The following is a 13,774-nucleotide window of genomic DNA, read 5'->3' as shown; positions in this document are numbered from 1 at the left end:
CATTAGGAGGAGCGTAGAATGTAAAGTTGTTGTTTTTTTTATAAATATTGTTTTTCTTGCATTTTGAATCCAAACCCCTCGTATTTTTAGATCTGCATTATGCTTTTTGCAAAAAATATTGTAGTTAAGAGCAAGAGTTTAGTTTGTCTGTGTCTCAGAGCTTGATTTTCTACAAATCCATTTAGTTGTTATGAATCTAAAGTTTAAGAAAACCAAAGAGGAATATGATTACTGAAGTATTTGAGGCAGATGTTCTTTCTACTTTCCCTTCCAACTACATCTTCATGTTTCTTTTGTGTAAGTATAGAATATTAATTTAATTTATGGTGTTAATACAACAGCCCATAACTGTCTGCCCCTGTTGCATTGCTATTTCAAAGTCATGCAGTGGTCCAGACACACAACTGTTTTATATTTAGATGCAATGAAATAGGGAAAAGAAGAGACCAAACCAAGTTTTGACCTTAAAGGGACAGTTAAGTTTTTTTGTTGTTTTTTTAAGTGAGGTTGTATGGGGTACTTATTCATAGACAGTATATTACATACAGTAGGTATCAGTCAGCATGCCCCCAGTTTGGAGAAGCAGGCTGGAGTCCATCACAGAAGCTAAGCAATGTACTGCCGTGGAGGAGTCAGCAGCAAAATGTATTTTAGCCCCCTAAAAAAAGTCCCATCTTAAAAAAAAAAAATCACTTCAGGTGTATGCTATATTAAGAGTATTTTCGGTGCTTCACTTTAATGTCAGACAAGTATTTGAAAGGAAAAATGAAGCAGTTATATTGCTCTCTTCAATGCCAGACTCCATTGAGAAAAACAGTGATTTAACATTGCTGAACACCGGAGCTGCTGGTCTACTGCTGCCTCGTTCAGTTATTTTGTTTGGATTATTGTGAGACTCTGGCATTTAAAAGAATTAGCTCGGATTCACCAAAGTCACACAAGACAAACTCACTACCTGATCAAAGCAGCAGTGGACCAGCAGCTTTTGTGTTCAGAGAGCTAAAACTTCTGGTTTTGTCAATGGAGTCTGGTGGCTTTGACAAGAGCATAGATGGGGAACTGATGCCTTTAACTGATTTCCCATCAGAACAGGCTGTCTGACAGAAAGGTAAAGCAGTGAAAATACTTTAAATATAGCGTACACTTAAAATGATATTGATTTTTTCAGGTGGGTAGCTAAAATACATTTCGCTGCTGATCCCCATCCACAGCAGTACATTACTGAGCTTCTGTGTTGGACTCCAGCCTGCCTCTCCAAACTGGGGGTGACATCTACTATGTATAATACACTGTCTATGGACAAGTACCTTGTACAACCCCATTTCAAAAAATCTGAACTATCCCTTTAAAACCAAGGCTCTTCATTCCAGATTGTGGGAGAAAAAAACTTTTAAAACAAGAATAAAAGAGGATTAATACATGCAGCTCTACACAGACAGGAAATAACTTTCAGGTTCTCAGCTAGGGGTACAGGGACCCAAAGGGTACCTTGGGGCTATGGCCCCTTCCCTACGTTCTATCACGCTACTTCCAGCCCCCTTGCTCAGACCACACCCATCTTCAAACTTGACCCTTATTTCAATCCAACAACTCATCTGCAAAAGTTTTGTGACTGCATTCTGCACAGTTGCGACGCCTGGCAAAATACTTGAAACCACTTCTGTGGTGGTTACACGTTACAATCGCTGTCACCACATTACCCTTTCACCAACAAGGAAATTTCTTCAAGGACAGACACACCCAAGAACAGATTTCTTAGCTCACTTTCCTGTGTCTTTGCAGTGAACTTTCTTATGGAACCAGATAAATAATCTACAACATCATCATCGCCTCCTCTGTCCTCCACACACCCTGACAGCTGTTTCGCCTCCCTCTACCTTTTCATTTATCTCTTTGTGTCTTTAATATTTCATTCCACTTTTTTTCTTCACAGCATACCTTCCATACAAGTGCTGGTTAAATAGATGGTGTTCTGAGGGAATAGAAGATAAGCGACTGTGAAGACAGAACAAAGGAGGTACAGAGGTGGGGAGGAGGGCTGAATAGCAGCACCATCGATCAAAATCCAGGTTCAAACAGAGGTGACAAAAACCGGAGTGGTTTTGTCAGATAGGAAGTCTTTTCTTTTTAAAGTATAAATCACTTAATGTTGGCCTCAGTTCTACAAAGAAACTGGCTGGTGTTAATGTTAATGTACAATAACATCATCCCCAGTGTCAGCGTTTTTTTCTATTGAAAAATCTGTAGAATCTATTAAGGTAAAAGGTTTGCAACAGCCGCAGTTTAGAGGTCCAGTGTGTCGGATTTAGGAGGATATATTGGCGGAATATAATATGATGAGTACATTTTATTTAGTGTGTAATCACTTGAAAATAACAATTGTCGTGTTTTGATGAGCCGTTTATATCTACACAGGAAGCAGGTTCTTGCCCTCAAATCCACCATGTTGCATTGCCATGTCTCTACAGTAGCCTGTAACGGACAAAACAAACACTGGCTCAAGACAGCGCCATTGGTGTTTTCATGTGAGCCACTTTAGTTAGTAGCAGTCCCTGACGAGCCAAATAACGTTGGAAAAACACAGATTTTTTTTAATGTGAAACTACTCTTTTTAGTGTTTTTATCATTTTAAACCAACGGGTTTGGTTGTTTTGGAGAGCAAGACACCTCTGCGGATAATTCAGCTACCAGTAAAAGCCTCCTGAACATCTGGAACTTAACCAGGTGAGCACACAGTAGGAGGTTAGGCTAGCAACGACATCGGAGGAACACTGATTTGTAATGTGAACCTGCTTTATTCAGTGTTTTTACTGGTTTGAATCACAGAAGCCCTTTTTAAACAGGAAGTGTGCAAATTTGCAGGAAAGTCCAATCAGTCTTCTTTCAGCATTGGCAGTTTAAAAACAAAATCGGCAAGTGCGGCAAATTGCCGTCTACCTACTTTTGTTCATACAGAATGCGCCTTTTTCGGGGCAATGGGGGGCGTGAGCAAGTAACAAAACGTGTAGCTCAGCGTGTGACATAAACAGTGACGTGAAGGGAAGCCGCAGCTAGTCAGTCCTTTGGCGATTCTCTCGTAAGTTGGCCCGTCCTTCACCGCAATTCCTTGTCTCCCCAGTTGCTCATCTTTACAGTGTCTGTCAGGTTTGCGTTTCCCTCTTGCTACTAGCTGCTCGCTAATTCCTGCTATCAGCTGTTTCCTGTTTATCCACCACCTCATCAACAGCTCCTCCCACAAGTCTTAAATAGCCCCTCCCGTTGCGGAAGGCCGCCTCGTTCTGTTTAAACCAAAAGGGTTCCGCCAATATGTCTACCCTACGAGGCTGAAAATTGGGCACCTCGGATCAACTCGCCAATCCGGCTCTGTGTGTCTAAACGCTCACAGCTTGCCGGCAAAACGGCCCTCTGTTTTGGAGAGGAGGAGACATTTGTGGATAATTCGGCTCCCAGTAAAAACCTCCTAAACAATGGGCACTGAAGAAATTCAAACCAGGAGTTCGCGCCTGGCACATGGGAGAAACTTCAGCTGGTTGCAATCTGCAGTCCTCCCTGCAAGATCCCACTAAATCCTACACACTGCTCCTTTAAATAAGGTTGACTTTTGATTCTCTAATTGTGGCTGCTGGGGTCAGCTGTCTTATGCATGGATAGTTCTGGTGCACTTGAAGGAAACACAATGGCACAACAGCAAGAATATGAGCTAAAGTACAGCAACAACCTGAGGCTGTAACATCAACCTCTGCTACCTCTGCACTGCTGAGGATGTGCTCTGTGATCCACAGGGGGGAGCAAAAGAGCAGGGAGAATAGTGCCAGACTACTAGAGGCTGCCAAACCCAAAGTACTCCTCATACCTTTTAACTTTCCAGCCTCTCCTCCTTAGTCATGGCTAGATATTTGATGACTCTGTCCTCAACTAGCCCCAGTTCTGCTTTTATCGTAACACTGAGATGTCTTGGGGGTGGGGGTGGGTTAGGATTCTGGGTCGAGTTCAGGTCTCCGTTCCATGTCCTCACATGCTGTTTAGTGTTACTTTACTGTATGTGTAGAGGAATGCAGCAATCTCTTCATAATGACAATGGAAGTAACTTATCTTTCCCTCTGTGTTGCAGTGCCATGACTAGAAAGCCTCTACTATCAGTATGATAAGAGTTTATCTTAAATATAGTGTGTGCTATTCTTCTGATTTTACAAACATTGACAACTATAGCCTAGCTGAATAAGCTGTGTTTGTTCACAGTCATTTAGTCATAGAGGCGACCACATGGTTTATACTGTGCAAGATAACATACAGAAACAGTGAGTATTATACTGACAAAGGAGGAACACCCAACAGAAAAATCTTTTGTGGTTGTGATTGTGGCACTGGAGAAGTAATTTAGCTTTTGATTTTGTGCTCAGTGTTTGTAGGATGAGGAAGATGGGGAGGGCTTCCTCGTTAGTTAACCATTGCACACTGGCCTGATCTCAAAAACATCAGTCCAAGTTAAGTTAATCATCATGTAGAAATTATGTCCACACCCCATTTTGAGTGTTGGCATGAAAGTTAAGCAAAACAATTTCTTTGTGTCATTTTTGGAACAATATAGACCTGCTCTATCATGTGGACAAATATTGCGTGTTTAATGTTTAGTTTCTTGCTGAAAATAGTGGGCTGTGTTTGACCTCACTACGAAAATTCTAGGAGAAACCAAGGCAAAATCCCATAACTTCACTTAAAGGTCCAGTGTGCAGGATTTAAGGGGACGTGTTGGCAGAAAATAGAATATAATATTCATAACTATATTTTCATTAGTGTATAGTCACCTGAAAATAAGAATCATTGTAGTTTTGCTACCTTAGAAAGGTTTATATCTACATACCAAGCAGGTCCTCTCCCACGGAGTCCGCCATGTTGTTCTACAGGAGCCCAGAACAGACAAAAAGAACACTGGCTCTAGACAGGGCCATTCATGTTTTCGTGTTTTTGCATTGGCCACTGTATTTCTCCTGGACACTGCGCACAAGAGAGAAGCTTTAGTTAGTTGCAGTCTGCAGCCTCACCACTTGATGTCACTAAATCCTACACACTAGACCTTTAAAGTGCTCTGACTTTGTTTAATTGCACGTAGAATTCTTTGTTTACCAACGTATGAGGTCATTGTTTTTGGTGATGTAACTTGTTTCTTTGAGGGTTAGGAGGAATAATATTGTAAGGTTTTTTGTTTTAAATTAGTACAAATATCAATTAACCCAATTTGGCCCTAATGGTGTGGTGAGTAATGTACCATCAAAAGACAACCAAAGAAAGTGGCTTAAAAAAAACCCTAAATATTATTTGTATTATATCAAGTGGACCATAATATATAGTATATCTCGGTGATAATTATTAAAATACAGTATATGGCTTACTGCAGGCTTTCCACACTTTTTAGCAATGAATTTTTAAAACTTTTCCATAATATTTTATCATTTTTCCATGACTTTATTTAAGTAGCTTAAAATGGGTAGACCTATATAGCAAGACAGCCATTCATTTCCAGGCATTTGTGGATAAGAAAACTGCTAGCGGTTGCTAACTTTACTCGCTTGTTAGACATTCCTGCTGCCAACTAGCTACATATGCCAATAGAACTGACCGGCACATATGGGTACTTTGCAAAATGTCAAGGCCCTGCCCCTTTTGGGGGGGATAGAAAACTAAGGATCCTGTAGATGTAGGCTAAGTGCAGTTTGAAGTGTGTTTGGATTATAATTTTTAGCATTTGCGATACCTCAATAAATTAAGGTTGATCGCTGTCATGCCCCATCAGTCTTCTACTATCGAAGCTGATCAGTGACCCGAAAGGGGATGTGGCCTTGGCAATAACGCAATGACGCAATGCCGGTCTGGTCTATGTGTATCACATGATACTGGCATCATTTCAACAGTCACGCAGTACGGCACTGGATTTTAAATGAGTAATATTAGGAACGTATTTCGTGTAACGTTAGCTATTCTTTTCGTCCATTCATTTTCCGTAACTGCTTATCCTGTTAGGGTTCGTGGGGGGGGCTGGAACCCATTAAAGCTGACATTGGGCGAGAGGCAGGGTAAACCCTGGACAGGTCATCAGACTATCACAGGGCTGACACATAGGCCCTGTTTAGACAACAATGGTTTCTCTAAAAACGTAAAATTCTGTCCTTTGCGTTTTAAAAAACTTCTGCGTTTGTATGACGACGTTATTGAAACAATCCCTGCTCACACGGAGCCGCAAAATCTACTGGAAACGCCGTAGTTTGCACACCAGGCCAATGGGTGGCAGTGTAAATTTGCAAAGCAACACCACGGCATGACGCCATGCGCCTGCGCTGAAGCGCCTTCCTCTACAACGCGGTGATTACAAACCAAAACAAAGAAGACACAATGGCGAAAGCATGCACAGATAACTTTGTCTGGATGGATGAGGAGGTGGCGTTGCTACAGTAACAGATCTACACTTCACTTCAAATCAACAGGGTGAGCAGCACAAACAGACCTCGGCATTGTTGTTGTGACGGTTGGCTTGCCTAGTCACTGGAACTGTAATGCGCATGTGCGAAAAGTCTCCATTTTCAGAGGAACTGCATATTGCAATTTTACATGACAACGGAGACGCTGCCGTTTCCAAAAAGTTGCACTCTGGAACCCGTTTTCAAAACGTTGCGTTTTCAGGCACCCAAAACGCCGCTGTCGTGTAAACGATCGGCCAAAATGCAACTAAAGTTTACCGTTTTCAGTTGAAATCGTTGTCGTATAAACGGGGCCATAGAGACAGACAACCATTCACACTCACATTCACACCTACAGACAATTCAGAGTCACCAATTAACCTGCATGTCTTTGGACTGTGGGAGGAAGCTGGAGCACCCCGAGAAACCCAGGCTGACATGGAGAGAACATGAAAACTCTGCACAGAAGGGCTCCCTCACTTGGATTCGAATCAGCAAATGTCTTGCTGCAAGGCAGTGATGCTAACCACTGCATCACTGTGCCTCCACGTTAGGTGTATTCTTTTAACAGTTAATGCCAGACCATTTCAAGGCTTGGAAAACCGCTTTTCTAATTTATCAGGGAGTTTCATGACTGTGGGAACCCCGTTATTATAATTAACAACAAAGTGAGAGGTTAAACGTAAATTGATTCCTTTTGGCTTGGCATGACCCATTATTATTTTGCAGACAATGCAAAGGTAGAGTATCTCAACTTCCGAAAAAGGTCAAAGGTCAGGTTTGAACTCAAGTCTTTTATGTGGATAAATAACTTAATAATAAGAAAGAATTGCCACATTTTAAATATTATGCTTATAATTCATTTAGCTGGGCACCAAGACAAGATTAAAGTCATTTTTCTCTGGTGTTCTGCACTCTGGTGAATTAAGGTCTTTTGCATTTATCAGGTGTTTTTAAGGAGTTATGCCCACAGCCATACTGCAGTCCCTAATGGCACACACACACACAAAAATGTATCAGAAATTACAAGCTGTTTAAGAGTCAGTTCACACTCTCTTTCCTCCAGGTTTTGTGAGACCACTTAAGCCTTTCACTATTTTTGTCAGCAGGTAAATCAGCTTTGTTTAATTTACATATCTCCACTGTATACCTTGACACAAGACAATTACTCTGTCTGGGATAAGAACCTGACTCACTCTAACAGGTTCATTTCACGCTTAGAAGTTAAATAGCTCTTTCAAAGTTGGACAAGAGAATGACTTTCAGAATAAACTATTAAATGTGCTTGTGTGTGTGTGTGTGTGTGTGTGTGTGTGTGTGTGTGTGTGTGTGTGTGTGTGTGGGTGTGTGTGTTAGCAGTTGGCAGTAAAGTGGNTGTGTGTGTGTGTGTGTGTGTGTGTGTGGGTGGGTGTGTGTGTTAGCAGTTGGCAGTAAAGTGGTTTTAATTTGGAGCTGTAATTTACAGCCGTTAGTAGATTTGTCTCCTACATCTTGGATCTTGTGTCCTTTGCAGTATCTCACACCTGCATTTCATTTCTAGAAAAAGCTAATATTATATCCTAACATAAAGAAAGCTCCTCCTTCTGTCCTTCCTAAACTGCACATCTCACATTCTTACACTGTAACACCAAGGCCCAATTCCTCTTAGGCGTCCTGTGACACATTTACAGATTTGATCTATTGATGGGTGGGCGAGCCATTGAGTTAGCAAACATGACGGATGAGAAATAGGGTGAAGTGTCAAACTGTGTCATGAGGTGCAGTTCCTGTTGTAGCTGTAAAATATCTGAATTATTTTATTGACCATGCACACAACTGATAAGCAAATGGAAGTGAACAGTGCCCTCCTACACAAACACTCCCATAACCCATGCACCTGCGCATTAAATATTTGATCACTGGTCTTTTGAGGAAGAAGGTCTGGGAGGGCGGCAACAAGGGAGCGGCCAAAGGTTCACAATCACCTCATACTTTCTCTGTCTGACAGTTACATTAACAGGATGAGGGGCGAGGACTGACGAAAGCCAAAGAGCTAACAACGTAAAAACAAGCTGGTGAAAGATACCTATCCAGAGCCACAGTTAACAGACCAAAGGGTTTCCAATCACCATGGTTACGCTGGACTTCAAGACACTGACGGTGCCCCTGGGCATCGTGCGGATACTGGAGGTGATCTTCACCTGTATCTCCTTCAGCCTGGTGGCATCAGTGGGCCACAGCACGGCATCTTTCTGGACGTGGTGCATGTTCACCTGGTGCCTCTGCTTCTGCGTCACCCTCCTCATTATAATCCTGGAATTCACCAGCCTCAGTGCTAAGCTGCCCATCTCCTGGGATGACTTCACCACTGCTTTCGCCATGTTGGCTACTCTAATGGTGTGTACCATTTCTTTACTCCCTTTGACCACAGATCAGTGGCGACAACCCTGTTTTAATGTTACGTATCTCTACATGTTAGGTGATTTACTCTTCTTCAAATAGCCTGGTTGCCCTTTTCTTTAAAAAGATAAATCATTTGAAGGAGTACATTGATTGTAAGGGACAAAACATTTACCCAGAAAAAGCCCTGTCAATTCTAGGGGAGACTCATGGGTCCCCATAGAGCCCATCTTCATTTAGATATCTTTGAGGTGAGAGTCTAAGGGACCCCTTTGAAAATGGTCATGCCAGTTGTTCCCTTGTTAAAATGGAGCCAAACTTTGGAGCACTATTTACCCCCCTTACCAACAACCTATGTCAACATGGATGATACCAATGGATGCCTTGCTTAAAAAATGAACAGGCCACAGCCTCTTAAACACATTAATTTCAGCCAAAAAAAGGGGGGCGTTGGCCTTCTGTTGGAGGCACCACTGCTATTGATATTTGCAGGACAAAATTGTTAAATTGTGGATTAGTGACGAGCTACTGACATTACTATCACTGGGATTATGATGGGATGGGATGAAAAGCTTAATCAGCTTCATATTGGCGTTTTAACTGGGCATGTGGGACTTCTGTGTATATATAGAGAGCCACAATAAGTGTTAAATCACATTTGACATAGGCCAGTGTTGGTATGCATGTTTACTGTTTACTGGCGCTAAAAGATTAACATATATGGTTCTCAATTGATCTTTCGCTAAGCCCCGCCCCTTTGTGATGGTCCAACAAGCTGTCGCAGTAAGCATGGAGCCCACACTGTAATATTAGAAATATTATCGTATTGTTGGAAAAATGAAACAGTGATTCCAGAGAGAAGCAGACAGAGGGGTCTACAGTCTGTGTTTGAAGGATATATCCAGGATGTCAAACTGACTCAGCAGCAACAACAGGTTAAAAAGACAAAGATAGTTAGAAGCTAAAGCCCAACTATAGGCTACAGATCACAGTGTAAAAGTGAACCACCACATCACTGCTGATCGCCACACAAGACAATGAATATAAAGGGAAACTTTGCTGATATTGAACCGCGGGAAGTCAAGCAACGTTCTTCTGCGCACACTGCAATGACACACAGCTGGTTGAATATCAGCAAAGTTTCCCTGCTTCCCTTCACTGGTTCCTGTACAGCAGGGTCGGCCTTTTTTTCACTGTCACAATCATTAAAAAGCAAAAGCAGCATGTGTATACATTCAGTAGGCTATATCTTCAGTAGCTAGCTAGCTAACCCTACACTTTTCAGGGTTTGATTTTGGAACAGGGAAGAAACGTATATCTTTTTCCAACCTCTCCAGGTAATGAGTATCATTAATACACAACGTGCCCCAGGCACAACATTTAGCTCCACATCCACAAAACCAGCCTGAACATGAAGGAAATCTGAAACAATGGCATTAGAGTCAATGGAGCACAGCTGTGTTGTTTTCAGACCCTGGTCTGAGCCGGCCCGATGCTACGTTATGATTGGCCAGTCTGTGTCAGGGGGTGGGACTTAGCAAAGGGTCAATTGTATTCATTGTCCAAACTTGGGTCATTTGTGAGTACTGCGCAAGAAAAAAGTAAAATTAAACATCTTGGGGGGGGGGGGGGGGGGGGGTCGTCAATGTTTTTCAGGCTAAGGACCCCTTAACTGTAAGCAAGACGGAGCAGGGACCTCCTGCTACATAACAAAATTGAGTTGCATGTTAGAGCGGGCACACAATAACATGTAGGGCAGCCTAAAGTGCCATGTAAAAACATGCCTTTTTATAGTGCATACAATGCCAAGCTAATTATTGACAGATTCATATATTTACACATCATATGCATTTGGAAGGCACGTTGATTTAGCGTAGGTTAGCTAGCTCACATGATCGCAGAATTCATTGGTTAACAGTTAGCCTATCATCATTGTTGTGTGCTGTAAATTAAATGGGTTGTTTTTTAATAAAAAGGACGGTTTATCTTTGCTCTCATGTTAATGTGTTTTTTCAAATATATTTTAATAATGATGAAAATGAAAAAAAAAAACCTTGCAGAAATTATCAATCAATAATTTGGCGGGACCCTGCAGTAACTCCAGGGGCCCTCTAGGGGTTGCAAACCCCTTCTTGAAGACCCATGATCTAAAGTGTATCATAAAGACGGAATAATTTCACTTTACTTCTGCTCTTTCTCCTATACAGGTGCTGGCAGCATCCATCATCTATCCCGTCTACTTCACTTGCCCCAGCTGCGGCAAACAAATTGGTGCCAGTGTTACTTCCTGTCTGACCTTCATCCTGTACGCTGTCGAGGTCGGACTGACCCGGGCTAAACCTGGTGAGATCAGTGGATTTCTGTCCACAATCCCAGGTCTCCTCAAGGTTCTGGAGGCCTTCGTGGCTTGCATCATCTTCATCTGCTTGGAAGACAGCAAGTACACTAAGTATGCGGGGCTCCAGTGGTGCGTCGCCGTCTACTCCATTTGCTTCATTTTTGCCCTCCTTGTCATCATTTTCACCATCTGCCGCCTTCTGTCTCTCTTCCCTGCACCGTTTGACAAAGTCCTGACAGTCTGCAACGTGTTGGCCGTGTTGATGTACATCACAGCTTTGGTCATCTGGCCATTGTACAGCTTTAAGAACAATCCCAGGCCGAACTACTGCTCAGGAAACAGAAGATGTGCCTGGGATAATTTAGTGGTTATCTCTTTCATGACGGCTTTTAATCTGGGTGCTTACATTGCAGATTCTGTTTATTCTTTCAGGCTGGTGTTCTTCATCAGCAGAACATAAGTTCTAAAAATGCGTCATATCTCAGCTGGCGAAGCAAAGATTGTACATAAGCAGGAGAATTAAATGTAAATTATCTATTGTACAACTTTTGTTTGACATTTTATTTCACTGTTGTTTTCATGATGACTCCAATGCACTCTGGTTTGTGGTGGATTTAAATGAGGGTGTCTTTTAGCTGTCCCTGTTCTCTGAGGACATGAAACATATGTGGCTGTGTCCATGGGTGTGGGTTTTGTCTCAACATCCAACATTGAGGGCGGACATATCAAAACAGAGGGTTTGGGGTCCTCTGTAAGAAAATGTTGAGCATCACACACTTAATTTCCTGCAGTCTGGTGAATTTTATGCTTCAATTTGTGGTGTAATTATGTTAAATTATGTCAAAATAAAAGTCCCTTGCTACTCTTATGTTTGTATTGACAGGGACTAATGCACATGTTCTTCATATACACCTATGCCTGTGTCTAATTTTACCATCAGATAGACAAAATCCTGATTCTGTTTTCCTTTTTCTTCCTCCATGATTTTCATCTGATTCTCTTATTTTTGTGCAGCATCAATGTGATTGTGTCAGTCTTTGTTTCAGACTCATTTCAGGCATGTTCTTATTAATCTTAGCATGTGAAATATGAATAAAAATGTAATTAAAGTGTGGAGTTATTATGCAAGCTTACATCACCAATGGCTGTCACTGTTATTTGGTTGTTTCAGCACCTCAGTAACAATCTACAATCATGACCGAATGAGTGACTCATAAATGAGTAATGAGCTTAAAGGTTAAATAATCTGTTTAATGGTTAAACAGGTACAGTGGGACTGCTCCTCATCTGCTGTAAGGATGTTTGCAAAGGTGTGTCACAGTGTGCATACCCTGGAAAACACGGAAGCTATTAGTGATGGGCGGACCAATTCCTTCCACAGTAGCGGTTCCTTTGAGTTGAGGCTATGTATTGAACCGTTCGAGTTTCTCTGCAACACTCTGTTAAAGTATATGCATGTTCAACTGCTAGAGCTGCCCACCCCACAAGATTTGCCTTTACCAGTCATGATGTATGTAACTGTACATTAGTAAAAAAAAAATTTAAATTTGTTTGAAAGTGATAGTTCAGGTTTTTGGACATGAAGTTGTGTGAAACGCTGATCATCTGTAGCTCTGATGTGATGGTGTCACTACTCTNGACAGTTCATCACCACGCCATGCAGGTGCGCAGGATAGCAACGGCTAACAAAAACTTCACCGGCTGTTTCCAACAGAGAACCAGTAGGCTATTATTAGTGAGGAAAAAGATGTACTAGCCCTATATATACACCTACTACTACAGCGTGAACACCGGTTCAGGCTCACGACACCCTCGTCAGCTGCAGGTAAACAGAGGAATACCAAAATGGTGCCAACTTGTGATTTCCCCAGCTGTGGGAATAAAAACATCGCCGGCTCCCAACTCCATCGGTTTCCTGTTACAGATGTAACCCCTCAGATGCAACTTTGGCTTGTGTCAATTGGGAAGAACCTCGCTGCCAAGCCGGCGCAGGTGAAGCAACTGTGCATGTCAGGCTCACTTCAGCTGCCCACAGATCCCGGCGGACAGAGAAAACGCAATTTCCGCACTGCTGTGCCCAAAGAGAGATACTATATTACCTAATACCAGTCTATATAACGATGTCTGTAACTGCCTGTAAAACAAAATGTTTGATTGAACTAATAGCCTGTTGTGTTGTGGAGAGTACATTATACGCGGCCTCGTTTTACCGTCGGCATTTAGTTTATTATATTAGGCTAACTGCTAAATCCATGACATGAGTAATCAATCACATAGAAATGTGACTTCATATGTGATTACGACCAGTCTCTGCTTTGTTCTGGTGGTGGGTTAGCCAAAGTTGCCTACGGGTTACATCTGTAACAGGAAACTGATGGAGTTGGGAGCCGGCGATGTTTTTATTTTCACAGCTGGGGAAATCACAAGTTCGCACCATTTTGGTATTCCTCTGTTTACCTACAGCAGCTGACGAGGGTGTGTCGTGAGCCTGAGCCGGTGTTTGCGCTGTAGTAGTAGGTATATATAGGGCTAGTACATCTTCTTCCTCACTAATAATAGCCTACTGGTTCCCTGTTGGAAACAGCCGATGAAGTTTTCGTTAGCC

At 42.1% G+C, this 13,774-nt stretch overlaps 1 protein-coding gene across 1 annotated transcript; it reads left to right on the top strand.

Annotated features, from left to right (window-relative positions):
• Positions 1-8,390: 8,390 nt before the first annotated feature.
• LOC126405444 (myeloid-associated differentiation marker homolog) lies at positions 8,391-12,571 on the top strand. Its single transcript, XM_050069178.1, has 2 exons — positions 8,391-8,828; positions 11,039-12,571. The coding sequence occupies exons 1-2, from the start codon at positions 8,562-8,564 to the stop codon at positions 11,627-11,629; spliced, it is 858 nt and encodes a 285-aa protein (XP_049925135.1). The 5' UTR covers positions 8,391-8,561; the 3' UTR covers positions 11,630-12,571.
• The last annotated feature ends 1,203 nt before the right edge of the window (positions 12,572-13,774 follow it).

Source organism: Epinephelus moara, chromosome 18, assembly GCF_006386435.1.
Source record: "Epinephelus moara isolate mb chromosome 18, YSFRI_EMoa_1.0, whole genome shotgun sequence".
Taxonomy (NCBI): Eukaryota; Metazoa; Chordata; class Actinopteri; order Perciformes; family Serranidae; genus Epinephelus; species Epinephelus moara.
The sequence above is the reverse complement of the archived record's forward strand: the minus strand, read 5'-3'. Positions and strand labels throughout refer to the sequence as shown.